Here is a 21,762-nt window from a genome sequence, read left to right as displayed (position 1 = left end):
TACAGGCCCCAACATGTGTGGAAACTTAATAGAATATTTGACACAAGTGATATTGCAGGTCAGTGAAGAACCATGGCATTCTCTAGAGCAGGAAACCAGTAAGTAATCCCTAAGAGTAAAAACACTTAAAATTGATAAAAATCTAAAGGACTTGAAAATGGTTACTCTGGGGAAGGAGAATTAGATTAGCAGAATACTTTCTTAGTATTAAGCTGTTATTGCTTTAAGAATGATGTTAACAGTCTTTCCTTGTTTTTTCTCCTTTTTTAAATAACAGAAATGAGCAAGGGATTTAATGGAGATAGTGGCATTATTCTGTTCTGGTTAAGTATTACCTGGAGTTGCAGTCTTCTTGTTGCTATACTTTAAGAGTACCATTAACAAAGTGAATGGTAACCAGACAAGAATGAATGAGAATAATTAATATATTTAATTTGGATAATAGAAAACTAAGGGAGAATCAGCTATCTTTCATATATTCCATAGGCTGCTGTGTGAAATAGGGAACTTGTACTGAAATCATGGTTAAAGAATAAAATACAGGAAGTTACTGAGCAATAAATTGTCCTCAATATGAGGAAGAACTTTCCAGGAACTAGGAATACTTCTTTTTTTTTTTAAATAATTGACTCTTTTAGAAAGTATCTTTTAAATTAATAATGTACATAAGTTTGAACAGTGAAAACATTTAATTAAAAATGATACTGCATCTTCTAAAAGGTTTTTTCAAATACATTTACAGTATATCAAGGGGCTTCCTCAGTGGCTCAGCGGTAAAGAATCCACCTGCAGTGCAGGAGACATAGAAGACTCAAGTTCAGTCCCAGGGTTGGAAAGATCCCCTGGAGTAGGAAGTACCCACTCTTGACAGGTTCCTCTCTTCCATGGACAGAGGAACTTGGCGGGCAATAGTCCATAGGGTTGCAGAGAGTCGGACACAACTGAGCAGGACCACAAGCATAGTATATTAAACATGCTTTGGCTCATCAACAACCCATGGCCAGTATGTTGGGCCAACTCTGATTTACAGGAAGATATCAAAACTTTCGTGCACAAAAGCTTTTTACAGTCTTTAAGTGGTTTTCGTTTTTCATGTTAGAAATAAGTTGTCATTTGATAGTTTTGTATTGTATGCTTTTGATCCTTAGCTTGCTGAGTTTAAAATTATTTCACTGACTCATAAGTATAATCTTTCTTAGTATTAAGCTGTTATTGCTTGAAGAATGATGTTAACAGTCTTTCCTCATTTTTTCTCCTTTGTTAAACAGCAGAAGTGAGCAAGGGGTTTGATGTAGATGGTAGCACTATTCTATTCCAGTTAAGCATTATCTGGAGTTGTTGCTATAGTTGTTGTAGTTCCTGTTGCTATAATTTAAGAGTACCATTGGTACCCAGAGAAGAATGAATGAGATGATGTTCATGAGTATAATTAATATATTTAATTTGGATAATAGAAAACTAAAAGAGAATCAGCTATCTTTCATGTATTCCATCGGCTGCCTTGTGTAATAGGGAACTTGTACTGAAATCATGGTTAAAAAAAAAATAGAAGTTACAGATCAATAAATGTTGCCCAGTATGAGGAAGAACTTTTTAGGAGCTAGTGATACCTAGCACTGTAAGAAGCTGGCTCTGAAGAATGCAGCTCGTGTTTTCTGAAAGTGTTTAAGGAAGTAGGTGTCCTATTAAACTCCTGTGAGATGGTGTCTTCATTGTATGAAAATGAATCTCTAAGCTCCTTTCCTAGAAGTTTTTAGATTATTTTGTGAGATTGAGGTACCTGCTTAGCTTTGAAGTATTTGTGTCTTTCAGATCAGCGAATGGAGGCTAAGCTATGTCAATAAGGAGTTTGCTGTGTGCCCCTCTTACCCGCCAGCTGTCATAGTGCCCAAAGCCATCGACGATGATGCACTGCGGAAGGTAGCCACGTTTCGCCATGGAGGCCGCTTCCCAGTTCTCAGCTATTATCATAAAAAGAACGGAATGGTAAGTGAGCAGTAAATACCGCTCCGTGGTCAACTGGAAGATTTGGTTTGAGGTTCTTAGAACTGTTCACCTTTTCTGTGTACCTGTTCATTGAAGCGATTAGTGTCTCCTGCCGGGAATTTTACTTCTGTTTAAACTTTTGGGAATCAGGAATAGAATGTTTTCTGTGATCAGGATATGACTTTGAATTCTTTCCATAATGCTGTTTAGCCTTAGAAAAGCCCAGGCAGGTTTATCTTCAGGACTCAGGGCAAAGGAAACTAATGTTATCTGATACTGAAAATGACACTCTTTGGTAGAAAATAAAGTTCTCAGACTGGAACAATGGTATGACAGGTTTTATTCACACCCCCGGCCGTGCCTTGCGGCACGTGGGGTCTCCATTCTCCCAACCAGGGACTGGGTCTGCACCCTGTGCGGTGGACGCCCAGAGTCCTAGCCACTGGACCACCAGGAGAGGCCCCACGATACTTTAATTACTCTCACCAGATTTCCCCACATAAGGCAAATTGAGCAGACATTTTTATTTTCAAAAGGGAGACGAGTGACACACATCATTAGTCACAACTTAATACAGGAGTCAAGCATTGAATAGGCGGGTGCTCATTGTGTATTCATTTCCTAAATATTTTCTAAATTTATTTTTCTCCTCATGTTTTCTCTCAGTCAGTAAACTCTGCTTCTCATTTTGCATCCAGTAGTAAATTAGTGAATAAATTATAGCTATTTTCCTTTTTCCCCTGAATTGTAGATATTTAGGATTAAGAGATTTTTTTAAATTAGGTCACCTATCTTGCTTGCTGAGCAGTATTTCTCTTCACTAGGGTTCACCATAAAGGATTCTAACAACTCAAAATATGTTATTATTCAGTTACATGGTAAATGCAGTCAGTCAGAGAGTTTGCCATTCTGGATGACCGACCTTCCTTGATTATGTTAAATTTCAAAGTAGTTAAGATAACAGTATATATTATGGGATGAGATTAAAATAATTCCAGACCATTCACCAGGGAAGAGATCAGTATAATAGATGTTGCTTTCTTGAGAAAAGTATCAAATAAGTAAGATCTTATGGAAAAACCCAGAGGAACTTTCTGACCAACCCAGTATATAGTTGTTGGTCTTTGGAGATGCGTGGTTAAGTCCTGGAATATTGAAAGAGAGCCACTGGAGAATAAAGAATAGATAAGTAGCTTTCAAGACATTGAAAATGATTCCCAAAGCAGGAATAATAGTGTATAACCTTTTTAATTTTACCACTGGTTCCTTTTCTCTTTATAATTCTTGATAAAATCTGCCGACCCTAAGTTTACGTAGCTGAAGCAAAAGTTTCCTGGTGTCTAGGCCATTATTATTGTCTTAATTACAGGCCTGGATCTACTGGATGATTAATTCACTGACTAAATGAGCTATAATATTTGATCTTTAAGAGGAGCTATATTATGTGAAAGTATTTTGAGACAGTGGAAAGAAAAATCATGTAAGAATGCCAAGTCTTATTTTTGTTTTACTATTTTTAAACTGTTGTTAATACATAGAAATATTTCTTTGTTTTAGGATCAAATTCATCTCTGAAATGACACACGATTGTTTTTTGAGACATTCTTAATCTAGCTTAATTCATTTCTGTTTTCAGAAACTTTGAAAGCAGCTACTACTAAATTTTAGACTCTGCTGTCCTTGTAGGTTATTATGCGAAGTGGTCAGCCACTCACGGGCACAAACGGGAGACGGTGCAAAGAAGACGAGAAACTGATAAATGCCACCCTCAGGGCAGGAAAGCGTGGCTACATCATTGACACTCGGCCTCTAAATGTAGCTCAGCAGGCCAGAGCCAAGGGAGGCGGCTTTGAGCAAGAAGCTCATTATCCCCAGTGGAGGCGCATTCACAAGTCCATTGAGAGGTAAAAGATTCAGCAGACAGTAATGGACTCTCATTTGAAGCTAATTAGAGTGGGTGACCTCTTAGCTGTTGGAGATCATAAGTTTTCAAAGGAACCTTCATATTAGCTTGAGTCAAAAATTGGCCGGGTATCTTGCCCTTGTGTTCTGTAAGATAAGCAGAAAACTCATGGTAGATGCTCACAAGTGAATTTTAATCAAATAGCATTTTTTTCTCTCTTAGCCCTGAAATTTCATCACCATGAGATCTCCTCTGCTTTAGATCAGTGGTCACCAAAGTTACTGAAAAGAGATGCTACAGACCAACCGCATTTTCCTAAGTCAAAAATACTTAGACATTTAATCTCCCGCATACCCACTTAACTTCCACATCTTGTTTCCTCCACCTGTATCATCTCATTTATGCTTGCAGTTAATGGTTTATACTTGCTTCTGGGGCGGTGAGGGGGTGGGAGTTGGAACTAAGGAAATGATGTGATCTGAGCTGGCCTTGGGTTCTCTGCTGACACTGTCGGTGTCCAGAGTGAGCCCATGGGAGTAGGGTGCAGACGTCAGGGGGCTGTCTCTGACCGCTCACAAAATGCAAGGCTCTGACCCTCTCCCCAGTCAGATAATTTTAAATATTAGTTTTATAATCCTAAACCCTGTAAATTATTACATAGCAAGGTAAATATTTTTAGAGTATTTTGAGCTGCTCTTGCTCTTGGATATATTGGAGGCTGAGTTTTTTATTTGGTTTCTCCCTTCATTGTTCTGTCTTCTGTTATCTTTTTTTCTTCTTATTTACTTTTTCTTATTTCTCAAAGGTATCACATTCTTCAGGAGAGCTTAATCAAACTCGTGGAATCTTGTAATGACCAAACACAAAACATGGACCGATGGCTCAGTAAATTGGAGGCCTCCAACTGGCTGAGTCACATCAAAGAGATTCTGACAACTGCCTGCCTGGCTGCGCAGTGTCTTGACAGGTGAGTGAGTATCAGGGTTCTGGTGGGGGGAGCTTCTGCCAACTGGACTTGCTTCCGTCCAGACCTGTGCTTGTGTATCGGGTTACCATCTGTGTCTGTTCTGTAACTTACGTTCATTGTTGTTTGGTTGCTAAAGTCATGTCCAATCCTTTGCAACCCCATGGACTGTAGCCCCCCAGAGTCCTCTGTTCGTGGGATTTCCCAGGCAAGAATACTGGGGTGGATTGCCATTTCCTTCTCCAGGGGATCTTCCTGACCCAAGGGTCAAACCTGCATCTCCTGCCTTGGCGGGCAGACTCTTTACCACTGAACCACCAGGGAAGCCCATCTTATGTTCACATTATTTGATAAGATAGTCAGTGCCATTCAGTATCTGTGAAGTATATGTGAAGAGTCTGGCATTTAATTGTTAACGTACATACACAGTGCAATTGTGTGGTAGTTTGAGCATTCTTTGGCATTGCCTTTCTTTGGGATTGGAATGAAAACTGAGCTTTTCCAGTCGTGTGGCCACTGCTGAGTTTTCCAAATTTGCTGGCATTTTTAGTGCAGCACTTTCACAGCATCATCTTTCAGCATTTGAAATAGCTCAACTGGAATTCAAGTAATGCTCAAAATTCTCCAAGCCAGGCTTCAGCAATACGTGAACCATGAACTTCCTGATGTTCAAGCTGGTTTTAGAAAAGGCAGAGGAACCAGAGATCAAATTGCCAACATCCGCTGGATCATCAAAAAAGCAAGAGAGCTTCAGAAAAACATCTATTTCTGCTTTATTGACTATGCCAAAGCCTTTGACTGTGTGGATCACAAAAAACTGTGGAAAATTCTTCAAGAGATGGGAATACCAGACCACCTGACCTGCCTCTTGAGAAACCTATATGCAGGTCAGGAAGCAACAGTTAGAACTAGACATGAAACAACAGACTGGTTCCAAATAGGAAAAGGAGTTTGTCAAGGCTGTATATTGTCACCCTGCTTATTTAACTTCTATACAGAGTACATCATGAGAAACGCTGGACTGGAAGAAACACAAACTGGAATAAGATTGCCGGGGGAAATATCAATACCCTCAGACATGCAGATGACAGCACCCTTATGGCAGAAAGTGAAGAGGAACTCAAAAGCCTCTTGATGAAAGTGAAAGTGGAGAGTGAAAAAGTTGGCTTAAAGCTCAACATTCAGAAAACGAAGATCATGGCATCTGGTCCCATCACTTCATGGCAAATAGATGGGGAAACAGTGGAAACAGTGTCAGACTTTATTTTTGGGGGCTTCAGAGTCACTGCAGATGGTGACTGCAGCCATGAAATTAAAAGATGCTTGCTCCTTGGAAGGAAAGTTATGACCAACCTAGATAGCATATTGAAAAGCAGAGACATTACTTTACCAACAAAGGTCCGTCTAGTCAAGGCTGTGGTTTTTCCAGTGGTCATGTATGGATGTGAGAGTTGGACTGTGAAGAAAGCTGAGCGCCGAAGAATTGATGCTTTTGAACTGTGGTGTTGGAGAAGACTCTTGAGAGTCCCTTGGACTGCAAGGAGATCCAACCAGCCCATTCTGAAGGAGATCAGCCCTGGGATTTCTTTGGAAGGACTGATGCTAAAGCTGAAACTCCAGTACTTTGGCCACCTCATGCAAAGAGTTGACTCATTGGAAAAGACTCTGATGCTGGGAGGGATTGTGGGCAGGAGGAGACGGGGACAACAGAGGATGAGATGGCTGGATGGCATCACTGACTCAATGGATGTGAGTCTGAGTGAACGCTGGGAGTTGGTGATAGACAGGGAGGCCTGGCGTGCTGCGATTCATGGAGTCGCAAAGAGTCCGACACGACTGAGCGACTGAACTGAACTGAACTGTACGTACACACATCATCCATGACACAGATTTTTTAAGTACTCAAGGACCTATTATTTTCTATACAAATCCTTAAGTTGTGAATCTAACAATTTCTATTTTCTTAAACTGAAAAATAATGAAAAGAAGTTTCAGAGAGTTCTTGCCCAGTGAAGTTTGGGACTTACCATACTTTCATATTTTCCCCAAGGGAAGCTCTCTTCATGTACCTTATTTAGATCTGAACCTACCAGACAGAGCAGAATGCAAAAGGCTTTCAACTGTTACTCTCAAGAAATGTTTATTATTAGCAGTCAATTGACAGTGTTGGGAGTGTCCCATTTGTTGTCTGGATTTTCCTTTCAGGGAAGGAGCATCCATACTGATCCATGGAACAGAAGGAACTGATTCCACACTCCAGGTTACCTCCCTGGCCCAGATCATCTTGGAACCAAGAAGCAGGACCATCCGTGGCTTTGAGGCCTTAATAGAAAGAGAGTGGCTGCAGGTGAGAAAAGCTGTTTTGTCCACAGAGGAACTACTTATAATCAGTGTTTGATCCTGGTTTGTGGGAATGGATATCTGAAATTTTGATTGAGTCAGATGTTTACTTTTCCGGGGGACAGTTCATCTATCTTCCTCTTAGTAAATGTCTGTGATCTTTACTGCCTCTCCATTTTTGTCTCCCTCTTTGCTCGGATTGTTCATTTGGCACTTTATTCCCCTAACAAACTCTTGTTAGTTGTCTGTTGTTACCTACAGGGAAACACAAAGAGTGTAAAGCACGGTCTTGTGTCACAGAGCCTAGTCTTGTTGAGGTAAAAGACAGAAACAAGCGTGTGAGGAGGAGTGGGGACTTGTAAGTAGGGAGCGCGTACTTCAGCGCTTTCTGTCTTCTCACCTGGCTCCGTCCTGACGTCCTCCCCAGCCAGGGTGAAGTCCTTCTCATCCTGTAATATCCAGCTCAGTGTCGCTTTCATGAAGCCTTCGGGACCTTAACTTCCTCCACAGATAAAACTGATCCATTTTTGTCACACTGATTCCCGAGCTAGACCCAAATATAGTGACATCTTTGAGTTCAGAGAACCTTGCCAAGTTCAGCTTTTACTCCTTGGACACAGCACAGTGCTGGCCTATGAAATGCTGAAGGGCAGCTAAAATAAAGGTCTTGTAAAATAGATGGAAATCCTCTAAGCTAGAGATTAATTCAAATGTTTGTGCACTGTGTCACTTAGTATATAATTGTGATTGAAAGCAAATGTTTAGACATAACTTGAAAGGAGAATTATCTCTCTTCTAGCCCTTCCAGTTACAGTTCATATTTATTATGTGTTAATGCTGTTATGTTTACCACATCTACCCACTCTGACAGCGGTCCTTTAAGTCAGACTTCCTAAGTATTTGGTGATCTTACACAGCTACATTCCTTGTGAGCATAGCAGACAAATGCATATGATTTGTGTATGTGCTCATCCGTGTCCAACTCTTTGTGATGCCATGGACTGTAGTCCACTTGCCAGGCTTCTCTGTCTACGGGATTTCCCAGGAAAGAATACTGCAGTGGGCTGCCATTAAAGAGACAAAGATAAAACAAATCTGTGAAATACCTAGAAGGATGTGATTGCGGGGATAACATCAATACTCAGGTTCTGGATAGGCCAGAGAGCCAAATGATTTGACAATTTCCTTTGGTCAGTAGATGGCAGACTCTTCAGTTCTTTTGTTGAGGAGAGGGAAACTAAGGAGAGCTTTGTGTCTAATATAAAAGTATTCCTACAGATGTCTTCATGACAGGAACTTGTTTTCATACGTTCAGTTCAGTTCAGTCGCTTAGTCGTGTCTGACTCTTTGTGACCCCATGGACTGCAGCACTCCAGGCCTCCCTGTCCATCGCCAACTGCCAGAGTTTACTTAAACTCATGTCCATTGAGTCCGTGATGCCATCCAACCATCTCATCCTCTGTTGGCCCCTTCTCCTGCCTTCAGTCTTTGCCAGCATCAGGGTCTTTTCAGATGAGTCAGTTCCTCACATCAGGTGGCCAAATTACTGGAGTTTCAGCTTTAGCATCAGTCTTTCCAATGATTATTCAGGACTGATTTCCTTTAGGATGGACTGGTTCGACCTCCTTGCAGTCCAAGGGACTCTCAAGAGTCTTCTCCAACACCACAGTTCAAAAGCATCAATTCTTTGACGTACATGACTACTGAGAAAACTATAGCTTTGACTAGATGGACCTTTGTTGGCAGAGTGATGTCTCTGCTTTTTGTCATGCTGTCTAGGTTGGTCATAACTTTTCTTCCAAGGAGCAAGCATCTTTTAATTTCATGGCTGCAGTCACCATCTGCAGTAATTTTGGAGCCCCCCAAAATAAAGTCTGTCATGGTTTCCACTGTTTCCCCATCTATTTGCCATGAAGTGATGGGACCAGATGCCATGATCTTAGCTTTCTGAAGACTTATTCATATCAGGAGTGACCTGATGAAATCTGTCTATGAAAACCCCGTATTTATCTCCATGTAGTGGTGAGGTTTATGGAGCTTACTCCAGGCTACAGCACTCTGGCTGGATAGAAGGGGAGAGCTGACCTTTGTTTTGTACCTGCAGAACTTAACGTTCTTTGACTTTGCTCCAGATTTCACCAACCTAGTAAGATTTATATTATGTTTATTATTACTGAGGTCCATTATTCTATTTGATATTCCAAGAACAACCACAGATCTTATGGCTAACTATGTAGCCTTGTTAAGTTCTGGGATGGCCACAGAGTTAGAGTTTTTCCGAACTTTTTGGTCAGCCCAATATTTGGAAATCTTGTCTTTTCCCTTAGTTGAAGATTGTCTTTTTTTTTTTTTTTTTGCTGCATCATATGGCAGTTTTATTTCCAGTTTTTTAAGGAATCTCCACACTGTTCTCCATAGTGGCTGTACTAGTTTGCATTCCCACCAACAATGTAAGAGGGTTCCCTTTTCTCCACACCCTTTCCAGCATTTATTGCTTGTAGACTTTTGGATAGTAGCCCTTCTGACTGGCGTGAATGGTACCTCATTGTGGTTTTGACTTGGATTTCTCTGATAATGAGTGATGCTGAGCATCTTTTCAGGTGTTTGTTAGCCATCTGTATGTCTTCTTTGGAGAAATGTCTGTTTAGTTATTTGGTCCACTTTTTCAGTGGGTCTTTTATTTTTCTGGAATTGAGCCACAGGAGTTGCTTGTACATTTTTGACATTAATTCTTTGTCCGTTGCTTCATTTGCTATTATTTTCTCCCATTCTGAAGGCTGTCTTTTCACCTTTCTTATAGTTTTCTTTGTTGTGCAGAAGCTTTTAATTTTATTTATTTATTTATTTTAATATTTATTTATTTTTTTTTTATTTTATTTTATTTTTAAACTTTACATAACTGTATTAGTTTTGCCAAATATCAAAATGAAGATTGTCTTAAACTAAGAAATCATTAAAGATCAGTCACCCAAATTATATGATGTTCAATATAATGGTTTTGTTGCAACTGTGTGACATCGTTACTAATGTGCCGCAATGTGGTCTCACTAGGATATGACTGCCACATGTCCACCTTCTCTCTTAGGCTGGTCACCCATTCCAGCAGCGCTGCGCACAGTCAGCCTACTGCAACAGCAAGCAGAAGTGGGAGTCACCCGTGTTTCTTCTCTTCTTGGACTGTGTGTGGCAGATACTCCGTCAGTTCCCTTGTTCTTTTGAATTTAATGAGAATTTCCTCATCATGCTCTTTGAGCATGCTTACGCCTCACAGTTTGGAACCTTCCTGGGCAACAATGAAAGTGAAAGGTGGGTACACTGCTCATGTGGGGGCCATTTTCAGTTGTTTTGGTTATTTCCTAAAAGAGACGAGGATTTGCTTCTATGTTAACGTTATCAACATTTAAAAGATGGTGGTGGTTACTGTTAGTATAACTGAGAGTCTTTCTGTATGAGTCCAGATGCTACATGTTTATCATGAACCTGTCACATGCTAGATGAGAGCATATCCTAGATTTTGTTCTGTTAGATTAAAATGAGTCCATACACTGATTAAAAAGCTTTGAGTAAATTAAGGAACCATTAAAATGTTACTTTCCTTTTATAAGAACATAGTATGTGACACCTGTAAGAAGCTTAAATGTATAATCTAATTCTACCTTCCATGCAGTTTCATAGAGTAAAAAGGTCATATCCAGAGAAGTTAATGATTGTCCAGGGACACCCAGCCATTTGGTCACCAGAAGTATGGCTACAGTACAGGTCTTCCTGCTCCTGTTCTCGATTGTGTCTCTCATCCCAAGAAACTGTCCTAAGGCCCAGAGTGCAAGTCTCGCTTCATAACCCAGACGCCATCAAGTGTATAGGTGTAATTAGAAGATTCATATCAGAATGGTCATTAAAAGATGCTTAACGGGTCATCTTCTCACTTGGGTACAATCTAAGGGCTTCCTCTGGGTGAGAGACAGGATTTGTCTCTTGACTGGTAGCTGGCATCGTGTAGTTGAATAATAAATGTAAGCAATTAACAGTCTTCACGAAAGAATGGAATCACTGAATCTTTACCAGTTTAAAATTCAAGCAGTACGTCTTTCTTTTTTTTTTCTTACTTTAAAGCTGAATTGGCAAATATTTCAACATTAGATTTTCTTACAGATTCTTGTGGGGGAAAATTTAGAACTATTTGCTCTAGAAAATTCTGTCACCATACTTTTCTCAGTGTGTTTTGGCTATACACAATAGCCAGTAATTCACATGATCAGTTTGACTAATTGGTGTGTTTATATTTTATACTGCTCTGTATCCCAAGGGTATTTGCTCTGAGTGTTTTCTTTGATGATAGAATGGAGTTGAGATAGGATTAACTTCTTCCAGTTGAAATGTCTTACTGTACTGCTTGTCGCGCCACAGGCCAATAAATTGAGACAAGTTGTCAGGGCAAAGACGAGCAACTTTATTAGGAAAGCCAGCAGAGCAGGAAGAGGGTATATTAGTGTCCCAAAGAAGTGTCTTGCCTGGGTTTGGATGCTAGGTACTTTTATAAAACAAAGAAGGGGAGGAGCTAAGGAGGTAACATTAAAAAAAGTAACTTGTTTGAAATGTTTCCTGGTTCCAGCCAGATTTGGGAGGGAAAGTGTTAACTTCTTTTCTGCAGCCATTCATTGGTGGGCCTGGTAAGGATGTTTCCTGTGAGCAAAACAAATATATTTTAGCTTAGCATTCAAACATGGAGGCAGAGTTCCCAGAGATGGACCATTATGTATACCTCAAGCTATAAGCGACATCCTTTTAGTGATTAACTTGTAGCAAAAGGAATAGAATACAAAAATTAAAGTAAAAGAAACAGATCCAATATGGAGTCAGATTTATTTACCTGTTATAGGTCTGTTGAGATTTTCTGTTTCTTCAATTTAGGTAATTGTTGACAGTGAAAAATTCTGACAGATATTTCAATTTGACAGCATTTTGTTCTGCCTTCCAATGTACAGAGAAAAGAAATGGTCCTATTAGAAGCAGCATTTAATAGTGGTTGCCATAAGTTAATTGGTTTAATGGCAGTTTTCTTTCTTGATCAGATGTAAGTTGAAGCTGCAGCAGAAAACGATGTCTCTGTGGTCCTGGGTCAACCGGCCCAGTGAACTGAGTAAGCTCACCAACCCTCTCTTTGAAGCCAACAACCTTGTCATCTGGCCGTCTGTTGCTCCACAGAGTCTTCAGCTGTGGGAGGGTAAGTCATGCATCCTTTGCAAACCCTTTATTGATAGTCCAGGATGTTCTCTTGACTGCCTGTGGGTACAAGAGTACGTGGATACTGCTATTTATATCAGATATTTTCTCAAGATAAGAAGGTACATTACTTCTTTTTATTGTGATAAAAACACAAAATTGACCAACGTAATACTTAATTGTACAGAGATGGTCAAGTATATCACGTTGTTGTGAAACAGGTCTCCAGAGCTTTTCTTCGTGTAACTTGACGACTCTGCAGCCATTGAACAGCAGCTTCTCAGAGCTCCTGTCCAGCCCCAGGCAGCCACCGCTCTGCTTACTCCTGCTGCCTCACCTAAGTGGAACCATACAGTATTTGTCCTTCTGTGACTGCATCATTTCACTGAACGCAGTTATTGTGCTCAAGGCTTTCCATGTAGTAGCGTGTGACGGGATTTCCTTTTTAAGGCTGAGTAATTTTTCATTTGTGTATACATTTTGCTTATTCTTTCATATGTCAAAGGACGCCTGGGTTGCCTCTACCTTTTGGCACACAGGCATGCAAATATCTCTTCAGGACCCTGCTTTTGATGCTGGAATTGCTGGATTATACAGTAATTCTTTGTTCAGTGTTTTGAAGAACAGCCATACTGTTTTCCGTAACACTTGTACCATTTTACAGCCCCATCAGCAGTGGACAAGGGTTACAGTGTCTTCACATCTTCGTCAATACTTATTTCCTGTTTCTCCCCCCATCTTTGATAGGTCATCCTAATGGGGGTGAGGGAAAGTACATTACTTTTTGTGTAAGAAAGTGATAGGTAGTTGGGACAGGAATAAATTGTAAGCTCTTAGGAGATGGTTTCTGTTCCCTTTATCAGCTAGTCTTTAGGACAGCTTCTTCTGTTAAATGCTGTTGAAGGGTTAATGAGCTAGTCCATTTTAGTAAGATTCCATAAAATGTACATAATGTCATCCATCAAGGCAGTAATGCAGATGTCTTGTTTAAGTGGAATAATCCAGACTTGATTTTCATATCTAAAGAAGAGTTTTTACCTGCATTGCTTTCAGATTCTGAAGCTTATCTCCTTAAATAGAGAATGCAGTCAGTTCAGTCGCTCAGTAGTGTCTGACTCATTGCAACCCCATGGACTGCAGCACGCCAGGCTTCCCTGTCCATCACCAACTCCTGGCGCTTGCTCAAACTCATGTCCATCGAGTCGGTGATGCCACCCAACCATCTCATCCAACTCTGTTGCCCCTTCTCCTCCTGCCTTCAATCTTTCCCAGCATCAGGGTCTTTTCCAATGAGTCAGTTGTTCGCATACCTTAAATACTAAAGTTTGTTTTTTAAAAAATTACCAAAAACCTATCTAAAATATATTATCTATTCATTACACAAAGGGTATAACATACCATTTAATTTCTTTTTAATCAATTTGAAGGTGGTAAGTACATTTGTAGTCATCTTTATGTAAAACAACAAGGGCATACACACAGGAATGGCAGCTGTTTGGTAAACTCAAGTACCATCCACATCTGTTATTTTACTGTGCTCTCCTGTGTGAGACTCTCAAGGGCAAGTCTTTTGTGGAAACTGTCTGCCCGTTTTATGTGTGAGGGGGTCTCAGGTTGCTTTCCTTTCTGGGTTTGACACGGAGCCTATTTCTGTCGCTCCTCTGGCTGTCAGCTCTCGTGGCTTGTTCTGCATGGGATAGCTGTCATTAGCTGCCTCCTCCCGCTCAGCTTAGGCTTCTAATCTTATCGGTCGAGGGGTCCCATGTTCAGCACTGTGGGAAAGTGGCCTCACCCTTAGAGTCTCCCGGGGCTCTGAGCCTCAGCTCGGTGTTTCTCCTTACTTGTGCAGTCAGGCACAGGCGCAGGAGAAGTGACCGCGTAAATGAGAGATAACAGCTGTACTTCTTGTTCAGGAACTCTGAGACCGTTTACCTAAGAGCACTGTCATGTTTAATAACAGAAGTGAGAAACTAGTTATTTGGGAGGAAAGGCAAACTGGAGAGCCAGATGGCTCCTGAAGGACAATTTAACTGGTTTTTACAAATCATTGAAAGTTCAGGGATTAAGTGATAAAAGAAGGTTTTTTTATATGGATGTGCTCCTGCTGCTCCATTAAGAACAAGGTTTCCCTGTATGTTTAGTGCCTCCTCAGCTTAGAATTGGATGAAATTCTAAGTTGGATAAAAATATTCTCATGGTAAGTATATAGATTGTAGAAAAACACCACTGAGGCCTTAAAATGTCTCTCTGCTGTTTATATCTGCACCGAAGTTAACCATTAAAAGTAAGTAATTCCTGTATCGAAGAGCAGGATTTTAAAAATACATGCAATAGAAAAATCAACAAGGTTGGTCTTTAGTCTGTTTCTATCTTCCTTCTCTGATAAGAATGTAAGTAGTATTCGGATGCATACAGAAGGACTCTCTAGGGTGCATGGCAGTTTGGTTTATGGAAAGTGTTCTATTAACTCATAAAATCTTTGTGAACTTACCAGCTACTGGTAAGTTGCTATTGGTACATGCATGCTGCATTCTGGAAGCATTTGTACCTCCTGACTTGAATACCGTTAAGCCATCACTTTGAGCTGATATCAATGACATATATGTATGTACAGGAGAAAATGACTTTTTATCCATAATAAAAGGATAATTAATGTTATCTGGGGAAAAAAGCAGTTGCCTACAGAATTGGAAGACGGTCTGTTAGAAACAGAGAGAGGGAGAGAGTGCTGAAGTTCCGGCTTTTTAAACAATTTGTGTGGTTCTGCTTTTGCTCTAACTGCCACTTTCCCACTGAAAATGATTTCACACCTATAGGAGGTCTTACAGGTTCGGATAAAGTTCTGTAATTGTTTAAAAAAAGAATATTTGTATTGTGAAAGTGTGGAGTTTATGGCATTGTAAATGATTATAGTTTGTATTCCTGAATATAACCAGAACTGCATTTTGATCTGTTTCATAATGTTATGGGGTTTTTTGAAAAACAAGCATGTACATGGTGACTTCTTGTACACTATTCAGCTGTACTCTTTCAGTATCTCAGATTGCTGTACATTTTAGAGTATAATAAAACACAGATGTGAACTGTGAAAAAAGCAAAGGGTTATAATACACGGGATTATGTATTAACCACAACAAGTATAATGCTAATCCATGGTGTGCATCTTTTTCCCTTCTGTTCTTCTTTCATGGATTCAATAGGTATTTTTTTACGCTGGAACAGATCCTCCAAGTATTTGGATGAAGCATATGAAGAAATGGTTAACATCATAGAATACAACAAGGAATTGCAAGCGAAAGTAAATCTCCTTAGGAGGCAGTTGGCAGAACTGGAGACTGAGGATGGGGTGCAGGAGAGCCCCTGAATCCTACCCACGGCAGCCCTCGCAGGACCGTGCAGACTGGTAGCCCACCTCTGTCTCCTCTGCCCTCAGTTCACCATCACATATTTAGCCTTGAACGTAAGGCTTTAGAAGTGAGAACCTTCTAATGTAATGGGCTCCTCAATACCTTATGAATGAAACTTACTATAATTACTCATGTTCCATGTGGCCTGGTGGGGCTCTTCACTTTGGGAGCAGGAAGGAGGTGCTAGTCATTTTATGTGAAACAGGTGACCTATTTAATGCCATTTGTGTTATACACCATTTCATTGTAAGCTTTTCTCTGCCTCTACAGTGCCCCAGACCAGTCAAGGATATGACTAATCTCTTTAGAGAATATTTGTTAGTTTAAAAAAGGACCAGACTTTTTAAGCACTCCAAATATAGAAATATTTTTCAAACCTGAAATTGCTGGTAAACCGAGACTTTTGTGTTTAACATGCTATTTCCAATATCTTTGCCGCATAAAATCACCCTTCTTCTTTTAAAACAGTTTTGGACTGACAAGAGCTGCATTCATGTCCTCATTCTGGTTTGTCAAGAAAGCAAAAGCTGAATATTTATTCAAGGTAAATTATTTTTACAAGGGCAACAGCTAAAGTTCTCTGGTATTTACATTAAGAAGTAGTAAATTTATTTTAACCGTAGACACTAAAAGTACGTGCAATTTAGAAATAAAGGAGAAATTTGTTACTGATAAGGTGTCAGTAGTGTCGAATTGGTTCTTCAGGGTTTTGGTCTACCTTTTAAGTGTGTCAAATGCTGGATGTAACATTAAACCATCATTTAGAATAGATGTTAATTTGTTATAATTAAGCTACAAATATGGTTACCTTAAACCAGAGATGCACTGCCCTTGTCTGAAGTTCTTACTGCACTGGTTTATGTACAGAAGTGTGTGCTTGATTGTGTTGTTTGTAAATATTCTAAGTTTACTAATACTAAGGTTAAGATTTTCTTACTCCCTTGAGCCTCTTGAAAATTTATCTTGACTCTGCTGCTTCGTCCATTAGGCAAATATAATTTAAGTGGAAGTTTATGAACATGATGCAGGTATGTTTTAAACTTCAGAAGCCACTTTGAAATGTTTTTAGTGTTATAGAAACAGTGATGACTTTATGCTATAGGCTGGTTTTTGCCTGCGACTCTACCAGTTCGTGATTAGGTGCTTTCCATGTACATTTCTACTTTGTGGCACTGCTCATTTTAACAAATACTTTCAATTTTAGTTTTCCCTTAAAAGGACAGTTGAAGGGCAATCTTTAATATCATTTCAATCCCATCTATATATAACCATTTCATTGTAAAACACGCCAAAACTGAACCCAGCTTCAGAGTTATGTATCAAGTTAAAATTTTAGTTCTTCAAAATCAACTCTTAACAAAATCTATGGCCACATTCAGAAGCTGCAGAAAGCGGCGAACACTTGCTTATCTCCAAAAGAGTTGCCAAGACGTCTTTTCCCCCGTTTCCTCAGACTGGGAGCAAAAGGCTAGACAACTAATCTACAGTCAGAGCTTTCCTTTTGGTAAATTTGTCTTTCTCCTCTAAGCTCAGTTTTACTCCTGGCCTGTTTTCTTGATTATAGTTAAGAATCTTGGGGCATTCAAGTCCTCACCTAAAGAAAGGCTAATGAGGGAAGGAGCAAAGATGTACTTTCTTGCTATAGGTGTTTGTGTGCTGTGTGAAATGTCTCTGTTAATTTTTTAAAAAAAGAAACACTCTAGCTTTTTTAATGGATCCTCAAAATTGAAGGAGCCTTTTTCTTCTCAGTTAACTGACCCATAAGGAAAACTAGAGAATTTTTAGTGATTTTTTTTTTTTAAAGAACCAACTCGCAGTAGTAATGTTGGTTGGCCATTGGCCATAAGGTTTCTGTGGGTGGAAACATTAGAGGGCTTTTTCTTTAGGCTTGGTCATGGAGAACCTGTATGCCATCAGCTTAGACCTGTCTTCCTGATGAACATTTCACATGTGAGCCAGAGTATGATGATAACATGGTGTTTCCATTTCTTTTTCTTTCTCTTACTGAGACAGCAATCATAAGCAGTTTGGACAAGTTTGTGTTTTAGTGTTAATTTATAATTAGGGATTGTCCAAACTATAGTTCTGTTTACAGGGCGTAAAAACAAACTTTTGTATCAATGCACTTTCAAAGGGGTCATCTAATAATGTAAATACTAAGGTTTTCCCAAACTTGAGAATTCTAACAAAGACAAGTGTTTTATCAATATAATTTTGAAGAGGGTTTTTAGTAATACTATTAAATTACTCATCCCTTGGGTGAAAAGAATAATTACAGTGGATGTATTAATAAGATACTTACTGAAGGTTAAGTTTGGAGAACTGTCTTTGATAAAGGCGGCTTTAAAAACTTTCATAATGAAGAGAATAGTGGCTCAATTAGTGAGGATGCAGATTGCCCCATACAACCTTTAAGTTAGGTATAATCATGTTCATGTACATTGTGCATCTTCTGTATTTATTCATTGTGAAGGCTGGTTTCCATTTTTGGAGTGGAAAAAAAAGTAAGTCCCCCACAAAGAATATTTTAATACAAAGGACTGCTGCAGTACAGGGATCTTTAGATTTAAATTAATAATTTTTTTTTAATCAGAAGAAACAATTTGGTTATATCAAAATGCTGAAACTTTTTGGGTGGTTTAAGACTTGTCAGTAATTGTTTCAAATTTTTTGTTTTGATTTTTATTAAATGGGAAGAAAATAAGCAGAAATTATAAAACCTGATAGAAATAAAATAATTTTATAGCTTGTTTTAAACCTAAGAAAAATTAGGCCTTTGAAGCAAGATTTTAAAGTGATTTTGGGGAAAACTTTGGAAGACAATAATCATTTAAGATACATACTTACTTTTGTATGTATCTTATTTTAAAACTTTTCTTTGAACTCCGCAGCATGATTTTGTAGAGGTGAGAGATAAGTCACTGCTTTTCATTTTAAAGGATAAAATTAAGTGAGATTTTAGTCTTTGATTCAGTCTTTCTTAAGTTAAAAAAAATCAGTATCATGGAAAAGATCTGACCAGTAATTGTCACTTGAAGCGGAAAATCAAGAGGAACCTTGTGCTACATTACAAAGAAAACCGCTTAAAGATGTGACTCTTGTAGTTACCTGGTTTCAAGGGTAGCTGCTTTAAGGGTCAGTCCTAGCTAGGGCATCAGGTTCACTTACTGTCGGACCTTCACTTGAGACACAGTTTTAGTGTCTACCCATATCCAGATTTTATGAATTAAAATGATACAAGTCTATTACGAGCACCCTTAATCAGAGAGGTATTTCCTGGACCAAAAAAATGGGCAATATTTGGAATAGTTAATCCTCTGTTCTGGAAGCTTTGAAATTTTCCAGAGAATGAAGTCATTCAGTCCATCCGATCCAGGTTATCCTATACCTCAGGACAACATAGATGAATCATTTCTTATCCTTAAACATGACACAGACTCCACCCACCCACCCCCACCCCCAGAGCATGTACACTAAGTTATTATAAGTAGTATTTTTGTGTAATTCACCATCTCAACAAAAAACTGTAAAAAGACTGGTTGCTACACTCATATTTAGTCTCAGGTAATAGGGAATGGTTATTTTCTAATTTTTGGTTTCTTAAATAAAAACTACTTCTTTTTTCACTCAGTCCTTATAGTCTACTGTCCACAGCATTTTCTTCCTTTCAACTAGAAGCCCAAAAGAGACCTTCTGAAACTCTATGCTAGGTTTTAGAAAGTCTGAACTTGTTATCTAAATCCCCTCAAAAAAACAAAACAAAAACTAATGTCCTATAACTGAGCCACAGTGCAGAACTGTCATTGGTGTTTAATTAATGAAAGATAACAGGACTCAGTGTGGACACTACATTGTCCTGGAAAATGGTTCCCGGTGAGAGCTCACCGTCTTCTAGAGCAGTTCTCTTTAACCGTCTGTGAGTATACATATTATATGTGTGATTTCTGATACAAAGTTGTGTAACACTGCCTGCCTGTCAGCCCAAGACATTTGCTTCAGTTTTCCAAATGCACATATTTTTAGAGAGGTGGATTATTCTAAACAAATACTCCTCGCATTCTCTTGTTTAGAATCCTTATAGATATATTACCATCTACACTGAAAATCTTGTACTTGCACAAGTTATTTAAAAAAAGAATAACAGTATGTATTTCTTCAGTAACCAGGTACTTGAAGTTTACTCTTGATATATTTGAATGTGACTGTTGGATTTAAGTGCACTATTACTCATGTCTTACACAATAAAAATTGCACTGTATGGAAAATGTATCTATAATGTGTGCTTTGCAAAAACCTCAGAGTGCTGTAATGTACAGGTGTCTACATGGTGAACCTGCTGCATCTAGGAGGAAATGATGACCTTTCGCTAAGTCTGTGTAACATTTTAGTATAATCTGTAATGTTCCCTTAAGTGGTAAGTTCACTTAAGTCCTGGAATCATTTCTCTTGAATTGGCTGCTCTGTCAATCTTGGTTTACTGAATCAAAAAACAGTCTTGTTGAACATGGTACAGTTGTTTTTAGTGTGTAGGATGTGTGTGTTAAGATCCCCCTCTGCCTAAGAGGACTGTTGCACAAATGCTAGTGTTAAATATCCATAGACAATGGTAATAAAATTTGAATACATTCAAATGCAAGAAATTAAATCTATAGGCTGACTTTTCCCCCAAATATTTATAAAGGTTTCTGCAGTGTCTTAATTAAAATTGCTATATACATGGGTAGCTCAGATGGTAAAGAATCTGCCTGAAAGGCAGGAGACCTGGGTTCGATTCCTGGGTGGGGAACATCCCCTGGAGAAGGGAATGGCAACCCACTCCAGTATTCTTGCCTGGAGAATCCCAAAGACAGAGGAACCTGGTGGGCTACAGTCCATGGGGTTGCAAAGAGTTGGTCACGACTGAGCGACTAACACTTGACACTTCATATATTTCTGGACTTTATGTTTTGAAAAAATTCACATCGGTAGAAAAGTTGCAAATAGTGCAATGATCTCCCACATACTGTTCACCCAGGTGGAATACTTTATAAATCAACATAGGCTTGAACACCCTTGAGTGTGTGTGTGTGTGAGAGAGTGTGTGTAGCATCACTGTTGTTTTGGTGAAACATCTGCAGGTAGGTGCAGACATCATGACCTCTCCACCTAAACTTCACAGATATCTCCTAAGAAGTAGGAGTAGATATTGAAAATACTATTTACTCGGTATGTAGTGAAAAGAAATTCCATGAAAGGCGCTCATTTATGGTGAATTATTAGAGACATGCAAAATGTCACCTCACACTAGTCAAAATAGCGATTATAAAAAAGGCTGCTGCTGCTGCTAAGTAGCGTCATTCGTGTCCGACTCTGTGCGACCCCATAGATGGCAGCCCATCAGGCCGCCCCTGTCCCTGGGATTCTCCAGGCAAGAACACTGGAGTGGGTTGCCATTTCCTTCTCCAATGCATGAAAGCAAAAAGTGAAAGTGAAGTAGCTCAGTCATGTCCCACTCTTCGCGACCCCATGGACTGCAGCCTACCAGGGCTTCTCTGTCCATGGGATTTTCCAGGGAAGGGTACTGGAGTGGGTTGCCATTGCCTTCTCCATAAAAAGGCTGTTGACAGTAAATGGTATAGTGGGGAGCTTGGGAAAAGGGAACCCTCCTATAATGCTGGTGGGATGTAATTGGTAACAAACACTTTAGAGAACATTATGAAAGTATGTCTAAATGGTGAAAATAGAGCTCTCATATGATCAGACAGGCACATTCCTAAGAGAATAAGAGGAGAAAATAAGAATTCAAAAACAAATGCACCCAAGCATGCACTGTAGCACTATTTACAATACCCAAACACAAAAGCAAACCAAATGTCTGTCGACAAATGAATGGATAAGGAACTGACATATTTCCACAATATAATAGGATTCTGCCATGAAAAAGAAAGAAATAATGCCAT

At 39.3% G+C, this 21,762-nt stretch overlaps 1 protein-coding gene and 1 long non-coding RNA gene across 3 annotated transcripts in view; one reads left to right on the top strand and one right to left on the bottom strand.

Annotated features, from left to right (window-relative positions):
- Nucleotides 1–20,092, top strand: part of MTMR9 (myotubularin related protein 9) — a 78,823-nt gene extending 58,731 nt beyond the window's left edge. The window contains exons 4-10 of the mRNA XM_025281346.2: nucleotides 1,813–1,986; nucleotides 3,673–3,890; nucleotides 4,695–4,856; nucleotides 7,059–7,200; nucleotides 10,279–10,499; nucleotides 12,266–12,417; nucleotides 15,617–20,092. Coding sequence (XP_025137131.1) covers nucleotides 1,813–1,986; nucleotides 3,673–3,890; nucleotides 4,695–4,856; nucleotides 7,059–7,200; nucleotides 10,279–10,499; nucleotides 12,266–12,417; nucleotides 15,617–15,780 — 1,233 coding nt within the window. The 3' untranslated portion in view covers nucleotides 15,781–20,092. The remainder of the gene's footprint in view (nucleotides 1–1,812; nucleotides 1,987–3,672; nucleotides 3,891–4,694; nucleotides 4,857–7,058; nucleotides 7,201–10,278; nucleotides 10,500–12,265; nucleotides 12,418–15,616) is intronic.
- Nucleotides 11,620–21,762, bottom strand: part of LOC112583838 — a 33,463-nt gene continuing 23,320 nt past the window's right edge. For both annotated transcript variants that reach the window (XR_006549737.1, XR_006549738.1), the window contains exons 3-4: nucleotides 12,064–12,476; nucleotides 11,620–11,876 (exon numbers count right to left, since the gene is read on the bottom strand). This is a non-coding gene — a long non-coding RNA (uncharacterized LOC112583838). The remainder of the gene's footprint in view (nucleotides 11,877–12,063; nucleotides 12,477–21,762) is intronic.

This window comes from Bubalus bubalis, chromosome 3 (assembly GCF_019923935.1).
Source record: "Bubalus bubalis isolate 160015118507 breed Murrah chromosome 3, NDDB_SH_1, whole genome shotgun sequence".
Lineage (NCBI taxonomy): Eukaryota > Metazoa > Chordata > Mammalia > Artiodactyla > Bovidae > Bubalus > Bubalus bubalis.
The sequence above is the reverse complement of the archived record's forward strand: the minus strand, read 5'-3'. Positions and strand labels throughout refer to the sequence as shown.